The 19,450-nt window shown below is 44.5% G+C and overlaps 1 protein-coding gene across 1 annotated transcript in view; it reads left to right on the forward strand.

Annotated features, from left to right (window-relative positions):
• The window catches only part of LOC147724895 (uncharacterized), a 70,170-nt gene that overhangs the window by 10,798 nt on the left and 39,922 nt on the right, over positions 1-19,450 (forward strand). Inside the window, exons 3-7 of the mRNA XM_086966419.1 lie at positions 493-547; positions 3,857-3,924; positions 6,051-6,093; positions 9,113-9,185; positions 13,910-13,983. Coding sequence (XP_086822545.1) covers positions 493-547; positions 3,857-3,924; positions 6,051-6,093; positions 9,113-9,185; positions 13,910-13,983 — 313 coding nt within the window. The remainder of the gene's footprint in view (positions 1-492; positions 548-3,856; positions 3,925-6,050; positions 6,094-9,112; positions 9,186-13,909; positions 13,984-19,450) is intronic.

Genomic DNA, 19,450 nt, shown 5'->3' on the forward strand with positions numbered 1-19,450 from the left:
AACCACCTCTAGTTTTTCGGGTCTGGCTGTCTTGTTTCTTCTCAGTGAACCTCATCTACGAATGAAAGTCTCTGAAACCCTAGAGTGAGAAGATATACGGTGTGTACACTGTCGAAAGCAGAACTAGTAAACGTTGTCTTTTAATCCTATCTTCAGAGACCCTAAATTGCTGCCCCTCGGCTCTGTTTTCACTGCATTCTGGGACTTGTAGTTCTGGATATATCACCTGGGGTTACAACTCCATGTACCAGCCTTGCGACATGAAGAATATAGGAGGGGTCAATGGGTTCCCATATGGCTTAAATGGAGATCTGTAGAGATTCCAAAATAAATAAATTAAGTGATTAACTATTCTCACTGTGCCTTGGTTCCCTCATCTGTCCAAAAACCTAAAGTCTTAAGAGGCATTTAAGTACTGGTGCCACGCGCCACGTGATATCATGCCGCCGTCTGCCTCATGGAATCCTTAACATGTCTATGTTTGTTCCACAGTATGAAGATGATGAAATCCAACTCTGAGAAGAAAGTTTTACAAACCCAGACACCTGTGAGTATTTTCACTCTTAATTTCCGTGTGTTGATTACTCGTCCTTGTTTGACCCCCCCCCCCCCCCATAGCCCATTGTGCAGACTAGTTGCAAAAATATTTTGAATCTCAAGAAAAATAACATCTAGCTGTTAAGGCCCTTCCTTTCACCAAGCAAGCAGGCTATGTTTAGGGCATGTATTGCACCCTCATCTGGTCTATTGTGGTAGTACCATAAGGCATCTACATGCAGTCGCCTCAATAAAGCACAGCCCAGCTACTCTGCTCCTTTTCGCTCCTAAAACAGGTCCTGGAATGGGTGTGTGATGTGTAATTATTAACCTTGCACCCCACTTGTGTGAAGCGGCTGGGAAAAATGAACCCCTTCTTTTGTAAATAGCACCTAAAACCCCACTGTCAGCCCAAGTTAGAGACAGACCTATGATTAGAGTAATAAGAATAACTGATAAGGTTTTATGCATTCAGGGAGTTATTTATTTAATTGTTTATTTGTCTACCATAATGAACAAAAATCAGCATCCCATAGACTTAAAGACCTAATGTAAAATACGTTTTTGTGACTTTTTCAAGAAGTTCATAAACATAGAAGACCCACCGAATCAGCTGTGTATCACACACATCTATCTACATTGCACCCAGCAGTAACTACTGAGACAGAACTGTGGGGCAATTATATATTACTGAGTTCACATTTTCCTGACAACTCAGTCCAGACTGGGCGTCAGTGCGCTTTACTGGCATGCAGTGCTTGCGTCTGTCCCCAGAGCCTCTACTCCCTGCAGGCCGAGCCAGCTTTCGTTTTTGCTTGGCCAGTCACGTGGTAAATGTTATCTTCTCTGTTGCCGCTTTCTGCTGAGACCAGGGCCGTCTTAACAGCATTATAGGCCCCTGGGCAAAGCAGTGCGCTGGGCCCTGCCTACACAACCACTCACAGGAATAAAAATGTTTAACTGAAAATGTGTGTTAAATTCTGGTCTGCATGGGGCCCCTGTGCTCGTGGGGCCCCTGGGCAACAGCCCAGCGGCCCATGCGTTCAGATGGCGCTGCTTGGAGCTCAGTTTTGAGTCTAATAAAAGACCCCTAGGAGACCATAGGTAAACGATTCCAATTGACACAATTTGGGCCCAGTAATCCTAGACTGTCATGGGTCAACCCCCTTCTAAGCCCCCAACAGTTCCTGCATCTTATGTTTCATGTTGGTAGCCAGGAGCTCAAAGCCCATAGGACTAAAAGTGCTTCAGCATCTCCCCCCATCGCGTGTCTCAGCCCGGGCTGCTGCAGCTTGAGCTGCTGTGGGCTCAGCGGGGCAGTGTCTGGAGTCTTATTGCAAACAGTAGAGATCACGGACAACGGGAGGGAGGGTGTGGGGGGAGGCACGGACAGCGGGAGTGCGGGCGGGGGGAGGGGATGATTGGGGGCGAAGGCATGGACAACTGGAGTGGGGTCGGAGGGGTGAGAAGGCACAGACAACGGGAGGGAGGGGGATTAGAGAAGGCAGTAGGAGAACCTCATTAAAGAAAATAGTGCTCACAGTCTGAATAACACGTACAGTGGAACACATGAAGTAAAGGGGCCAGTAGCCGTGGGAGGATACAAATGACGACATGGCCGCAATAAGGAGGGACTAACAAGCCTATAAACAAATCCAAAGGCAGCATTTCCAAAGGACAAAGACTCATGCCAATGAAAAATATGGGCGGGGAGTGGGCATGGCATCCCTCACGTACTGAACTACAGCAGATCTTCACCAGAGTAGTGCTTGCGCGCTGACTCTAGGCTCAACCTAAAAATCCCAGCATGTGTTGTTTAAAGAGCCTGCAAAGGCCTCATCTTGACACTAAATAGGGTTATAAATAAAAAAAAGTATGTATTCATTTGTAATTTGACTTCTCTGTCTTAGTTCCCTTTAATTATCAGTCATGGATCATTCAGGCAGCCCTAGAACACAATTAAAAGTGCTTTCTATTTATATTTACTGTTCGAAGTATGCACAGATAAGTGCTGGAAATACGGCTTAATTGACTGTTTACGTTTGTACCGTCTGGGACATCAAAATAATGACCTGGCAACCCTAATCATAAGACTGGAAGTTTGTTGCAGGATCAGCACATTATTTATTTCCTCCACCCTCGATCCCTGAATAATGCCATATTAACAATAGTTTAACTTGTATCTGAAACCCCCTCTGCCGTCAATAACATGCTGATTTACTTCAAGTGTCTGGGAATGCCCCCCGCATTCAGACAACTCAGTCCTCATTCTCGCCCTTCACTTTTACGCTCACCCTGCACTCACAGCCATCACAATGCACTCACACTGATCACCATGGGCTCACACCATTCGCACGCTCACCCTGCATTCACAGCGATCACGCACACTTGTGCTGTTCATCCTGTACCTCACCCGCAGTCAAACAAGCACACTACTCACCCTGCACTCATGTGACCCTTCATTCACCTGTTCCCCTAATTGCTCAGTCTGCAATATCACTCAAAAAAGCCCATCACTAATCATTCATTCATTCATCCCACTCTGCATTTACAGCGGCACCCACATTTATATGGTAACCTCACTCACCCTGCAGTCACTCCTCTTACCCTACTCTCACACTGTTGCATCGATCACCATGCACTCACATGGGCACTCCTGCCACCCACACAGCGCAGAGGGTTAAGAACGTGTACCATGCAGATCACAGAACTGAGTGTGAGTAAACTATGAGCAGCGCTATAAAAAAATGAAATGTTTCTCAGAAAGGTGCTATAGAGAGATGAGGTGCATTGTTGGTGAGAGGTAGTGAGGGAATTCATGGAGAAGGAGGAAATGGGGGAGGGGCGCCAAAATAGACTGTTGCACAGTGTGCGACCTGTGCTAGGGCCAGCCTTGGCTGGGAGTATTAGCCCCCACCCCACCCCCGCCCCAAAGTTTGGGTCTAGTTGCGCCCCTGTCGGTACCAAAGTCTCAAAATGACTTTAAGATGTCCAGATGCCCTTGAATACTGTTAAAGGATATCTGATGTTTCAGTTGATGTCTTACTTGTCAAAGGCACACAAGCAAGTCAGTGGTTCTCCTCAATTGAACCAGTTAGATTTAAACTCTGCATCATAAATGGTTTGCAGAATGAAAATGTTCACTAGAACATGTACACTGACTCCTGGTTACCTGATTATCAGACTATTATTAAAAAAGGATCGTTGATATTTTTACTGTGTGTTCTGAAATCCTGATAAACATGTTTTAATTGAATGCCCCTCAGTTTTTTATATGGGCTGCCAATCACTCAGACCCTCTCCTGTGCTTACTTTTCAGCCTCCCAGGAACAGGCCCCAGGATAAGTTGCTGGAGATTCTGCTGGTGTTTGCCAAGCAGCACTTCCGGTAAGAAGGCAGAGAAAGTTGGGTGTTGCAGACAGGTGGGGAGCGTGAGTGGTGGAGTGATATCAAGGCACTGCAGGCAGCAGGGTGCTGTTAATACTGACAGATGTCTACCACCACCAGACTGATGGACAGACTTGTAGGGCGCACCTAACTCATGAAATGCTAAATTACCTATGAGATAAATCTACTGTTCTGTCCTTATGTACACTCATTAAATGTTAATTAACTTTAAGATAAATGTACTCGCCTTTCGCTCCATACACCTGGGGCCTTATTTATGAAGGACTTGCGCCGCCGGTGCGTCACATTTAACATGGGAAAAAGTGACGCATCGGCGGCGCAAGTCCTTCATAAATAAGGCCCCAGGTATACACCTACTGGGGACATCCTGGTTTGACTGAGTCTGCCTTTGTAAGCATCCTACCCTAATATGTAGGGATCTCATTCACACTCATCATCCAAAACCTGATAGTACAACCACAAGGACAGGCTGTATTAAGCAGGACACTATTCAAATGGAAGGATATGTAAACAAGCATTTGCAATGTCAAGAGGTGTGGCTTTGAAAGAAAGTTGTATGGTAATATGATGCATTACAAGTAGATAGCACTGGAATGGTTGCACATTTGTGTGGAAGCGAAGGACTGCAGAATAATATTGGTGTAGGTTAAAAAGTCAGCTGACAGTTGGACTGGTAAGCCAGATATAAAAATTCATGTAGTTTAATGACTGCTCCTGATCTGTGCTGCTGCCAGAGAAAAACACCATCAATTATCTAGTTATCTAGGAGACTTTAACGCCTTAATTGCGGCGGTTTTTCCGTTGCGGTGCGGGCGTTCTAAAGGGTGGGCAGGGCTGCGCCGGCCATTAGCCGACGGCAGCACGGAACGGGTTTATAGCTTTACAATGCCACATGGGTGCCTCTGACAGAATGTAGCACACATAGAAAGAGGAAAAAACGAAGAGAAATAAACATATTCCTCCTCGTTACGCCTTCCCTGGGAAGGCGTAGCATTTTGGAACATTTTCCAGATCGCCCAGTAATGCTAAGTCTGGAAATTCATCAAAATCCATGGGTTTTGTGGGGTAACACCCATGCACCACCCAAGGAACGCCTCCCCGTCGCACGCAAAGTGGCACCGCGTGACATCATGAATCGCATTTCAAGAGTTGTGTCGCTGTTGCAGCGTGCTGCGAAAGTGACGCAAGCCTTGATAAATATGGCCCACAGTCTCTTGAAAAGTATGCAGGTACATATATAACTAGTGCAATATCAACATATGTAGAGAACGTTAAGATCAGGAAATATACAATCTGTTACAAATGAGTATGTAATGTGCACTATTTTTCTGCAATATTTATTTATTCAGCAACTGCATGATTTATTTCTCGGTGCTGAATATACACATTTGCTACTTAATACATTTCACACAACGCAGGGCAGAAGGCAAAGTTGCTGCGCTGTGTTGCGTGAAAGGGAGACAGCAGAAATATGTACTAAGATATGGCGTATTTCTGCTGTCTCCTAGCACTGATGCACTGTGCTGCTTAGCGTCAATGCAAGCAACTTTGCACCCTGGTGCAAGGGTGCCTGCGTTATGGGCAGGATTGTCTTTGTGCACCAGCAGGCCTGGACTGGCTATAGCGTACACCGGGCAATCCCCCGGTGCACCGCACGGGTGGGGGCGGTTTTAGGCCGTTTTTGTTACAGGGTCGTTTTTACAAAATCGGCCCTGTACCAAAATTGGCCGAAAACTGGCCCCGTGCCCATGAATGAGCTTGGCGTTTCCCCCCCCCTCCCGCCCCCCCACCCCCGAGTGGGAAGAGGGGGCCGGCTGAGCACTTTGCCGGGACCGATTTTGTTTCCCAGTCCGGCCCTGTGCACCAGGGGCACCTTCCGGCACAAAAACAAACCTTCTATGTGTGCTGAATAATGCAGAACACATAAAAAGAGGAGTAACGAGGAGACGCCTGACTGAGGAAGGCGCAGCATTTTAATGCATTTCTAGGTTCATTAGTTTTAGTAAATCTGAGAATGCACCAAAATCCATCTTCCGAACACTTCTCAATATTAACTCTGCTGGATGAATTTCTACCTCCAAAACTAACCCTTCTTCTGCTTCTAGGAATCCAGAGAGAGTCTGCAGATCAACAGTGAAATTCACAAAGGTGAGAGCATTAGGGTCGGAGGTCAGGGTCTTGTTGAAATAGCCTGGGCAGAAGGAAGGTCCTTTAACCAGAAGCTCCTCTGCATTTTTCATTTTATTAATTGAGAAATGATCATCAGGCCTCTGATCCTCAGGGTTTGGAACAGGAACATGAGAGACAATTAATGATTTAACTTCATTTAAATATAGGACTAATAAATCAGCAATAATGCCAATAATGCAGAGGAAATAGCACATAGACTCCTACCACTCATAATTAGATTTTAGTTAATTGTTGTAATAATTGTATAATTCTTGTTGTAATATTTTTGCAATTGCAATTGTTGTAATCATTGTTCATAATTAGCTGTTTGCACAGATGTTTGTTACATAAACCTCAAAGCAATTGTTTGCCAAATGTTACTATTCTCCAACTCGGTTGCTTTGACCCACTGGGTTCTGCCACCTTCCCAAACAGCAGAGGCCTGGCTTTGAGTCAGGGGGTCATTGAATATCATGATGTTCATTCCAAGTAGAATCTACTGACTGAATCCCCTACACAGGGGTGAATGAGGACAGACATTGAGCCAGTGAATTCCCCTGAAGATCTTGAGCCATCTCCAGAAGTTGGAGACAGCGCGCAAGGTGGTCCTCCGCAAGTATTTGTCAATAGTGTTGTCTCTTCAATACAAAATGGAAAGTTCAACACAAGCTTGGAGCTCCTCTGGAAATTATATTATGTTGTTAAATGTATCTGTCACTTCAACAGGAGAACTGATCATTGCATTTGTAAAATCGTAACAATATTCGTGCAGGAAAATATATTTAAAAAAAGTTAGTATACAAATTTAAACATTCCCAAAACACTCTTTTTTAGAACATACAAACTTCCATGATGTCTTGATGCTGGCGGGAATGTCTTCATTTCGTCAGACTTGATGTATCCTACGGTGCGTGGAGTGGCTCCGTGTTCAGATGGTTCACATCTGACTTTCTTGCCAGCATCAAGACATCACGACCCTTGAGGCTATTCGAAGTGCAAAGAATATATTCATTTGATGAAGGTGTTTGACCACCCCACATGGCTCATGCCTTTATTGCTCCATTAAGACAGTGACATCCGGAACCTTGCAGCGTCCTACATGAACTCTTCTTAGCCCTGATGAAGGCCTTCACCTAAAAAATTTCCTTTGGTCCCTGTTTGAAGGTTGAAACACGTTGGCAGTTTTAACTTGAGGCCAAGAGTAACCTAAAAGGAATCAATGTACATATGTTTGTAATGTTCCGGCTTGATTAGATAACCACAGACATAGAGTTTTTGACCAGTACTCTGCCCCCTGTAGGACCTAGAAAATACACAGCAATGAGGATTGAAATAGAGTTGGTCCCGGCATTATTTAAAATATTGTAGGACAGAAGACTCTTTTCTTGTTTGGTTCATGTATTATGATTAATATTGTATTAAATGTGTAGTGGTATATTGGCCTCATTTGCTTTCGAATATCAGACGCAGGCCTTGTATGTGATGTAAACAATATCATGTATTTTGTATGTCATGTAAATATTGTGCTGTTTCTTCACATTGTTCTGTGTCAATATTAAAAATGACACCGAGGTTATGTTTTAAAATTCAAAAACATGGGAAAAACTAGATAAAAAACAAAGAATAATAATTGATGAAACTCGGAGTCAATAAAAAGGACTTCTTGAGGACAAATGATTTATGCTTGATCTATGGCTGGGGAGGCCCTTATGTATTGGTAATATGTTGTTAATTCCCACCTCTCCGTGCCTATATCAAATCATCCCCTTTTTGTGTTTAATGAGTTCAAATGATGGCAAAGGAACCCCAGCTTTCCATTCTTCTGAACTTGTTAAATTAAGGACCATAAAAAGAGCAGTAATATTTGTTCTTTTAAAGGCCTTAGAAACGACAGATGTAGCAATATAATGTTTGCTGTCATGGAATTTCTAAGTGATTTGAAATATTTTTATAGCACTTAGTAAGGAGTGGTTCATCCTATTTGCCAATTTTCTCACACACACACACACACACACACACACGATACTGGGGGATATGTACAATGAAGTGGCGGAGCATGTCGTTAGCCTTTTTGGCTTCACGACGCGCTCCTCCACTTCGGAAACGCAAGTCTGCACCATATTTACAAGAATGTGGTGCAGCCCTCCGTTTCTCTGCAATGGCGCTATGTCAACTTAGCGCCAACGCAGGCACCCTTGCAACAGAGTGCAAGGCTGTCTGTGTGCAGGGGAGGATTGTGTATGTACAGGAAGGTGTCCCTTCCTGCACATAAACAATTCTAAAATGTAATTCTTTCACTTTCATGTGTGCTGCTTCATGCAGCACACATGAAAGTGACAAAATTGCATTTTCTTAAAAGTTTGTTTATGTACAGGAAGGGACACCTTCCTGTACATAAACAAACCATGGCATCTTGCTTTTTCCATGTATGCCGCAAAAGGCAACACACATTGAAAAAGCAAAAACGATGAGAAATAATGCATTTCTCATTGTTTCGCAAACCTAAGACCAGGGTTTTCCTGGTCTTAATTTTGGTGCTGCCTCCTATGTATGCCACCCTTATACATTAGGGGCAGGGTCAAATACAATGGGTGTTGCGCTGGAAGTACCACCACAACACCCACTCCACCCCCCTTTCACACTAAAATAGCGTGAAAGGGGGCCTTATGTACAAGGCAGCGTTATGCCATGTTAAGAGGCTTAACGCTGCCTTGTACATAAGGCGCAGCCAATATCGCCACGTTGTGACGTTGTGGTGGCGATAGGGGCTTGTACATATGCCCCACTGTGTGGTGAGTGACAAGATGGAGTCAGTAGGGGCCCTGTGCTATTTCACGCCGGTACTAGAACGATGGAAATCCATTGCCAAATCTGGTCATGACGTCAGTTAACGCAGTGTGCTGTGAGCCTTCGTATGTTTATTTCTCAGTTCCAGCTGTCATATCTGTTTTAAAGGCGTTGTTTCTAAGATCTGCCCCTTTTTCCTCTGTTAACACAGAAGCTTATTTGGGAACCCCTGCTGCCTCATTCGGACCCGGAAGTGGATCGTATGGCCCTGGAGTGCTTCCAAGGTAAGAGGGGGCTTTCTCTCAGGGGGCGTGTTAAAAGTGATGCAACAGCAGCGCAAGGGTCTTGTAAATAAGCCCCTATGGGCCTCATTTATGAGGCCCCTTGTGCCGCTGGAACGTCATCTTTTGTCACCCTCGGTGTGTAAGAAGCCTGCTCCATATTTACCAGGCAGCACTAAGCCACTTTTTTTAGCTTAATGCTGCCTCCTAAATATTGTTCCCTTTAACACCGTTTTCTGCGTTAAAGGGGCGTACAATGGGTGTTGATGGGGGCGTTCCCGGCAACATCCATGGCTTTTTGACACTGTCCTAGATTTACGAGATATCCTAACTCTGAGGCAGCGCCAAAAACGTACGCCTACCCAGGGGAGGCGCAAGGGAGGCACAACCAGGGGAAATATCTTATTTGTCCTCATTTCTCCTCTTTCTATGTGTGCTGCATTCTGCAGCACACATAGAAAGAGGAAAAAGCCTTTTGTGATTATTTTTGTGCAGGAAGGTTTCTCTTCCTGTACAAAAATAATCATCCCCGCAACGGAGGCACCGTTGCACCATGGTGCAAAGGTGCCTGCGTTGGCGCATGGCAGCCCAATGTGGGCCAGCGCAGGGGAAAAAGGACAGGGTTGCGGCGTATCTCAAAGATACCGTGCATTCCTGCCCTTTTCTTTTGTCGTAAGGCAGCGCAGTAGGATGGCCTGCAGCGCTGCCCTACGGCAAAAACTCATAAATCAGGCCCTTAGTCGTATGACCGCTATGTGAGACAAGTCCTTGCTGTAGTTGGTCTTCCATTAAATGCTGACCCTCTTCACTTACAACCCTTAGGTTGAGCAAGTTACTTACCAAACATGCTCTGCTAGCACTGAGGTTGTGATCACTGGCCTCTCTGCATGCACCTTCCTACAAATAGGTAGAACCCACTTTCTCACTGCTTCACCTGTCCCATCACCACTGCCGCTGTGTTACTTACCATAAAACCCAAGGTCAGATGAGACCAAACGAAGGGGCAGATTTACAAGCCCCTTGCGTCACTTTTGCGCCGCAGTTGCGTCACTTTTGTGATGCAGCGGTGGCGTAAAAGTTGCGGCACATTTACAGCGTGATGCATCTAGGGAGATGCGTCACGTTGTAAAGCCCTGTGTCACATTATATCTGCGCCAGATATAATGTATGCAGGGTGGGCGTTCCCATGCAAAAAGCCACGTAAAACTGGCACAGTGAAATTTACAAGATTTCCCTGCGTCACTCTACGCCTTCACTGCGTCATTATCCCTACGCCTGCTCATGACCAGGCGTAAGGATTGACGCAGGGCATTTTACATGGGATCTACCTATGTTTTCTGGCGCATTGCTGGAGTTGCGTCACTTTTGTGACAAACTCCAGCAATGCGTCACTTTTTCCTCCAACAGATGCGTCAGAATTTCTGACGCATCTGTGATTCCTTGTGCCAAGGAGCACTGTATTGTAAATACAGCTCAACCATGATGGCGCAAGGACATTTGGAGGTGACCCAAGGAAACTGATGCATCTATGCAGGTGCGTCAGTTCCTTGTAAATCTGCCCCGAAGAGTCTGCCCAGGCAAGAAACGTGTCAACTCTCCTAAGTTAGGAGTGAGACTTGCTTTTGTGAGCTAAAAAGGAAGTTATTTCTCCTTCCTCCCACCTAACACCCCCTCTAATGCAACTAAATGGGGTAATTAAAATGGGGCAGGTAAGAGACCCCCCCGCACAGTTCTCTATGAATAATCACAACTTTGCGATTGAGATAGAGAAACGAGAAAATGTGCAATGTGCAATGTACAATAATAACAGATTCATTTGAAGTCTAGTTATGTCAACTTTAATTTAATTGTTATGTCAAATACAGCTCAATTATATTATCTACAGCTCAATTCAGTTGAATTCAGTTTTATTATTTGTTCTGAATCAGAGAAACACACAAAGAACGTACACACAACTAATGCCAAATCAATTTAAATTCATGAATTAGAATACAGAACACAGAAAGATTAACCAACATTAACAAGTCATGGATTTATGAGAATAAATTGCATAACGCTCCTCTGCGTTGTACAAAATGGAGCTGAGGTAAAAGTTGTTTTAAAAACAGCATAGCGTAAAAATCATAAAACTCACCGAAAAATATCAAATGCAGCACAGAATGCGAGGACACCCCGTCACAAGGGCACACTGGTAAAGCACTGGAAAAATTGTTGCACCCCGAGGGGAACCAGAGAAGACGCGATATGGTCCCAGCTCTAAAACGGACCACCAAAGACCTTTCCCAAGGGTTCCTAAGGCCCAGTTCCTGATGACGCTATTACATTGATATAAGCTTCCATCGTGCTTTAGACACTCTCCTCTCTCAGGCAAAGCTCCTGAGAATTATTTGAACCCATTCATGTTAACTTACCGGCCTTTGGGGCTATCACTGGATAATATCGCCTGGTTATCGCGTTATTAACAATACTAACCGCCTAGGCGATAAAAAATCCAGCGATAGTGGCATTTTGGGAGGTTATCGCTGGTAATGCAGCGATAAAACTACAAGGATAGGTATATCCTTGTTGATAGCCCATGGTGGATTTAGCCATATGATCCACCTCCCATTGGATTACATGGCTAAATCTGAAAATTAGCAGACGGAAAAAAGCAGCGTTAACCTTGGTTAGCGCTGCTTTTTTTGTCTCTAACAGGGTTAGCGTGATACTAGGAGAAATGTCACTCAGCGACATTTCTCCTATTATTTTGCTCTGGAACGCCCACTTTGCATCTCATTAGTGATGCAAAGGGAAGCGTAGTGAAAAAGGGAGCTAGCATGCGATTTTACATGTTAGCACCCTGTTGTTGATAGGGAGACATTTTTATCTCCGCTTCTTTGGCTTTTAAAGCCAAAAAAGTGGAGATAAAGCCCTTGTTAATGCCCCTTTGTAGGTCTAAATTCGCTCCTACAGTAGCTGCACACTCTACCGACAGGGGGGGCTCTACAAATCCAATTCCATTCCATAAATATCAATATAATTTAATGTTTATGCATTAATATTCGTCTCAAGGGAAGGTATTATGTCATTTTGGTTTCACATGTTCATTTCTGTCGCATCTACATAGAGAACATTAGAAAGAAATACATAGAAAAAAACAATGACTGCAAATCATATAGTCTTGACAAGCTATCTTGTTAAGATCACTTGAGAAGGTGCCCAGACAGGGTAGTTTGTCTTTTGCGCAGTCATTTGAGGCAGTTTTACCACAAGACTTAAAAAATCATCAAATGGTAATTGGTGATCAGCTCTTCAAATGGATTGACAGCTGGTCGAAAGGATAGTGCATAAGGGTAGAGATACAAGGCACAACGTCTGGGTGGTGTGCGGTGTCCAGTGGCGTTCCAGAAGCCCCGCCCCCTTCATTCACGGCCTTTTTATCAAAGACATAAATGCTTTGGAGATGTGTGCAATGAAGAGGTTTCCATCTGATGATGATACAAAACCAAGTATGATGGTAGACAGGGAAGTTGGATCACTAATATTTCAAAGGTATCAGGGCACCCGCGAGTTTCACAAGACAAGTAAAAGAAACACCAGTGGCCTCATTTATGAGAAATGACGCATCGCTGCGTGAAAGCAGCGATGCGTCACTTCTCAGTGCGCACTCCTTGCGACATTCCTGATGCGTCATATTTAATGTATGACACATCATGTCGCAAGGAGTTACAGATACGTCAGTATTTCTGACGTATCTGTAAGCGCAAAAGTGACGCATTGCTGGAGTGTGTCACAAAAGTGACGCAACTCTAGCAATGCGTCCTTTCACATGGGCAAGCCCCATGTGAAAGGGCCTGCGTCAGTCTTATGCCTGCTGTGAGGCAGGCGCAAGATTTTGACGCAACGGCGTCCTAAAAGTGATGCAGTGAAATCTCATAGATTTCACTGCGTCACTTCTACGACCCTTCCTTGCGTCAAAACGCCCCCCCTTGCATACATTATACCTGGCGCAGGAATAATGTGGCGCAGGGGTTTACAAAGTGACGCATCTACCTAGATGCGTCACTTTGTCAATATGGCGCAACAAGGCGCATTTTTTACACCACTGGTGCGTCACAAAAAGTGACGCACCGGCGGCGTAAAAGTGACGCACAGCCTCATACATGAGGCCCAAGGTGCGTGGTGATGGTTGTAGGCCTCATACTGCACAAAGAAAGACCACACTGAACCGGGGCCCTTGAACTGACCTAAACTGAAGGTCAGAAGGAACCCCTGCCCCATTTGTACCAGTGTTGGGTTTGAGTATAGATGCCTTTTGAGTCAGGTCAGAGGGAACGCCTGCCCTCAAAGGCCCTATGTTGGACTCAGCTATGGGTGCACTTTTTTGGGTCATAGGTGTGTCTGCTCACTATGCGTCGATAGCCTATTACGATCTAGAAATGCTTACGCTAGCACCGGTTGCGTCTTAAATCTGGGCAACACTAGTGTGAGTGGACTGAGAGAGCTCATTCAAAGACCCGTGAAACAGGATAAGTTCAGGTTGGTAAGATCCCTAAGGCGATGCAGGGTTTTGGAGATCTTGGGGTCCCCTTTGCATGTGTAAAAGGGAACAATTTGATATATGGAGGGTCACATGCACAGGAGGAGTTCCACCATGCTCAAACTATAATGTAATGCACGATTAAAGCTTTAGCTAAAAAATTTGAAGCTGTTAACAATGGTTAATGTTACTTTTGCTACTCTTTTAGCTCTGCTGTGTTTCACGGGGGACAGCCCGTGCCTTCCAAATATGGAGGTGCACCTTGTCCACTCGATTCTTCAGGTAAGTCACTTTCCTTTTTATTTTTTTTAATCGCGGTCGCAAGTAAGACGCGACAAGACAGTTCCATCAATTGCCAATTGAGAAGTTAAGAATTATAACAGTAGGGAGGGTGTAACTGGATGCATCAAGTAAAGTGCAACAGAGGACAGAGAAAAAAAGTAAAAAAGATTGTGGCCAGACTGTAATCACCTGAGACATCCCTAAAATGGTTCCCATAGTCTCCTGAGGGGAGCGCGGCCGCTCATCGTTGTCCATGATCAGACACTTGAGGAGGTCTGTGTTGATAAATTCACGCCACCAGAGCAGAGGGGCTGGGAGCCTGGGCCAATAGCCAATGACGAGCCAGGATCATTCGAGCTAGAGCAATATCAAAAAAATAGATACCACTTAAGTGGCTGGGGACAAGAGGTGCCTGGCCCAACACGATTAGCATAGGGTCCCACCTCACAGGGATCGCACAGAGCAGATGCAGCTCGCCAAAGACAGTCTGTCAATCATAAGAAATAGCAGGACAGGAGGCAAAAATATGGACTGAATCTGCCCGGTTACAGTCACAGGTATTAATAGAAATAATTAATACATTAAAACTAATGAGTTTGAACTCAGATGACGTTCAAAACTGAATGAGAAAAGAGATGTATATGTCTCTTTTCATCAGAGGTGATTGAACCCTGAGATGTTGGCTCCACTCAACTGCTGCAAAATGAAAGATATCAGACTGTTGTTGGCCTCCACTAGGAGCATTATTTAAGTCTGGTTAATGCCCTTCTTAGGTGGGCCGTGCCACAAATATTCAAGAAAGATTTTCGAGCAGCCAGCTTACCCCTTCCACCTTCAGACCTGGGATAAAGTGCTGGATTTGCAGGTGATGGGAAAAACCCAAGCGGGAAAGAGAGAATCTCAGGGAGAGTGTCTCGAAGGAGAGAAAACACTCGCCTTCGTAAAAAGTGCCCTATGTGAATAGATGGGATGCCTGCAAGCAATCTGTAAAATGTTTGTGCACTTGTCGGAGAAAATTAGGATTATAACCCGATAAGAACACATTAAATAATGAAATCCTCGGAATTCGCATTTAAAAAAAGCCCAAAATATAGTCAAAGACCCTCAGGGCCATATTATCAAGAAAGGGCGATACATTATCGCCGCTTTTAATCGGCAGGAAACTGCCGCTAAAGCGACGATAATGGGCTTGATAATATGCCCTTGAGAATTCCCATAGAAGCCCATGTTAACACCAGAACCAGGGTTTCTATGGGAATTCACAAGGGCCTATTATCAAGCCCATTATCGCCGCTTTAGCGGCAGTTTCCTGCCGATAAAAGCGGCGATAATGTATCGCCCTTTCTCGATAATATGGCCCTCAGTGTCTTAAATAAAGTGCTCTCAAAGTAGACTGTGTTAATGATGCAGTTATGTGGGCTGATATCTGCCCCCCAAAGGGAGATAGTCTGGGAACAGACGTTCTTACCCTCCCAGTTCACACCCCAACACTTTAACTAGTCGAGACATGATCGCCGTTAGAAAGTATACTCGTAAATCGGGTTAGGCGAGTCCACCCTCTAATTGTAGCCTCTGCTGCAATTTTATATTGGCCCTGGGCTTTTTATATTTTTATACCCCAGATTGATTTTTGCCAGGAGTCTTCAATCTGTGTTAAAAAACGTTAGCTAGATACAGGGGTATACACTAAAACAGATATAGGTAGAGAGAGCATTTTAGTTAGATTGCATAATCTAATGACACCAATATGTAAGCAATGACACTTACTAAATATCCCCAAAGTTCTTCTAGAGAATGCACCATAGTTGAGCTTCATCACATCTTCCATTTTAAATGAAATTCAGGGGCATATCAGTAAGAACATGCAGTATTTTCCCTAAATGCGCTTAGCCCTTTTTTTTTATCGCCGGATATTATCGCAGAGATAACACGTTGTTAGTAACGTTTATCTCTAATGAGATAAAATATCCAGCGATAGCGGCTAAATGCGCGAATATCGATGGAAATCCAGCGATATACACGCATTAACGCCAATGGGGACCTAACATGACAATCCACCCCCCATTGACAACACAGGTAAGTAAGGTCTTGAGCAGGCGTTAGATTCTGGTGATAATCGCGCGTGGTGTGACTTTTTTTTTGCACAGCCTGCGTTGTTAATAGGCGATAGCAGTGTTAGCGACTGCTTTCAGTTGGGTATGCCCAACAGTTTGGGTATGCCCACTTTGCATGTCATTAGCGATAAATATTGCTGACATGCAAAGTGGGCCCCAAACCAGTCGCTATTGCTTTAAAGCTGTCGCTAACTGCTGTTAGCGAAAGCTTGCTAATAGGGCGATAATAAAATCGCCAATTAAGTGGCAAAAAGTGCATCTAAAGCGGCGAGGAAGCCCTTGCTATTATACCCCTCAATCCCCAAATAAGTCACCGATTTGACCCATTGCCTGTCATTCTGGGAAGGAACAGTGGGCCATATGTACCAATGTTAGGTTTTGCGATTATCAAATAGAAATTTTTTGAGAATCGCTATTTGAGAATCGCAAAACGCTATGTATGTAGGATTTGCAATACATTTTGCGAATCCTACATATTCCTTAATTGCGAATCGCAAATTGCAAATCGCTATTAAGGAATACCTCCCCATTCATAGGAATGAATGGGAAGACAGTCTCAATTTGCGATTCCCATATAGAGAATCGCAAATTGAGAATGCAATTTCAAGTGTGCCAGGGTGTCAAAAGGACCCCCTATTGTACCCCTGGAATGAGCATGGGTGCACATGTGGTGCACATACATGCCGTAAGGGCATAGGTGTGCACCACATGTCACTTTGAAATATGCTAAAATGTGCATTTTTAAAAGAAATCGCACATTACCACCAACCTGTAGTTGGTGGTATTCCATTTAAGGAATCGCAATTTGCGATTCCTTTAATGCAATCTCAAAATAGAGAATCGCTAATTTTGTGATTCTCTAATTTGCGATGCCCTTTTGGGATGCTACATCCCAAAAGTCCTTTTCCCGGTCGCAAACGGTCCGATTCTGAGAATCGGCTCGTTTGTGAACAGGAAAAATGCTGATACATATGCCCCAGTATTTGCTAAAACCAGACCCTTGTCGAGGGTAAGTTTGTCCCATACTCACTTGCCATTTTTAGGTCTCGCCTGACCCAGCGCATGCGCTAGTCTGTCGAGACATTTAGTGAGGGCTCAAAAAATGCTACCATGGCCAGCCTGGCCAGCCTAGAGCTACAGTGCATGTGCACGGGCGCACGCTTAGGCCAAACCTCGTCATACTCATTAAGCGCCCGAGATCACTTTCGCCCGCGATCACTTTAGCAGCGCCCCTTTGATGTTCGCCTGCGATCACTTTCGCGGCGCCCCTTTGATGTTCTCGTTCACGGAACATCGAACATCAAAGAACATGTTAAGTTAATGCTTTGCTGCTGCCCGTTTGACTTACAACGTGCTTTCTCTTTCCACAAACTCGAGGTTTGTGTCCCATTATTTTGAGATGCTTTCAGTATTACTGTCACACACACAACCACACACACAACCACACACTCAACCACAACCTCACGCACAACCATACACACAACCACACACACAACCACACATACAACCACACACACACACAACGACACACACACAACACACACACACACACACACACCCACGCACACACACACACACACAGACACACACAAACACAACCACACACAAACAGTAAGATCTTCTGCATAGGCAAGCACTTTGGGTTCGAGTTGATGAATCTGCAGCTGAGTAATGTCCCTCGAGCTCCTTCAGGGCTTGAATGCAAGGTTCAATATAGAGCGCAAAGAGCAGAGGTGAAAGTAGACATCCCAGACGGGTATCACAATTGATCTGAATTATTTCAGTTGAGGAACCTAAACATAGAACTCTAGCCATAAAATTCTGGTAAAGCTGTTGAACCTGAGCAATATACCTCAATCCAAAACCGTGCTGTCACCATAGTGGCCCAGAGAAAAAGTAATGAGACCCGGTCGAAGGCCTTTTCTGTGTCTAACATTATCGGCCTGATCTCGTTTCTCTTAACACAGCCTGTCTCTAGGGTGGTGATAACAGTATTAACATGGGCAGCAGTATCCTGCCCCAAAAGGAAACTATTTTGATTCTCATCGACGTGATTTCAGATGACCTATGCAAGCCTATTAGCCAATATCCGGGTATAGATATTGGAGTCAGCATTATTCAACGATATAGGCCGTAATAAGCCACACAGAAAGGGATCTTTCGCTTACTTAGGAAAGATGACAATGTTGGTCTCCGTCCAAGATTCGGGAGCCTGCCCAAATAACTCAAAAGAGTTGATTCGTTTACAGACAGCAGTGACTAAAACATGCGTTCGTCTAACATAAAATCCCAGTGGAACTTGATCAGGGACACAGGCCTTACCTCGTGCCAGTTGGCCAATTGCGACTACTACTTCAGGGCACAAATAAAACCAAAAAAACGGTGAAATTGAAATTCTCAAGTTAATCTTAGGGCTGCAATCCATAACTAATGCGCCACGCAAAACATAACCCACACCCAATGCAATACTCCTGACCTCACCGTTGATGTAACAGATACATTACAAATGTTGTAAATAATCTTACAGATGGGATTCCATATCATATTACCCCTAGTACTATGAGATAGACAACTATGAATGTTGCATTATTTATTGGTTCGAGTTTGTATTGCTATTTAATTATTTTATGCTATTCATTGTTTTTCAATTTTGTATAAATATTGTGAAGGGGTAATCCATGCTGCAAGCAAGGGACAATTACAGTTGGGCACAGATTTCTGCAATAGAGTCCAGTCCACTGAGATATTGACTGCAAGGAACAAAATAATGTATATAGTAGCCTTGGAAAAGGGCTCTGGCACAAACCTTTGATCACTTGTTTGTGACATTAATATTTTTAAGGCAAGACTCTTTGAGATTAGTGCAGCGCTGCCCATTCCCTAGGGTGGCACCAATAAGCGGAGTGAATGTATGGACCGGTAAGATGCAGACAGGAGTACTTTAAGAAGGAGAACTTAGATGGCAAGACCGCTTTTTAGATAAACTTTAGAATGATATGTTGGAGAGGTTAAAAAACCTCAGACTAACAAGACGCTTGCAGTGGGAAAAGCTTTTCATTGTGCCTAGCATAGTATTTTGTACAGGAAGGTTACCCTTCCTGTACAAAACCTATGCTGCACTAATGCACACACACTAGCGCTACAGCGATAGGGTGTGTGCATGGCGCATGGCAGCTGAAATGAGCGCCGGAGCAAGGGAAAGGGGAGGAGAGAGCCATATCTTAAAAAACATGGCACTCTCCTGCTCCCTCCCCGACATGAAACGCAGTGCAGCCTCGCAGTGGGGCTGCGCTGCGTTGCATGGGGATTTTGTCAATGGCCCCCTGAGTCCACACATTCTACACCATTTTTAG

This window comes from Lissotriton vulgaris, chromosome 4_1 (assembly GCF_964263255.1).
Source record: "Lissotriton vulgaris chromosome 4_1, aLisVul1.2, whole genome shotgun sequence".
Classification (NCBI taxonomy): Eukaryota; Metazoa; Chordata; class Amphibia; order Caudata; family Salamandridae; genus Lissotriton; species Lissotriton vulgaris.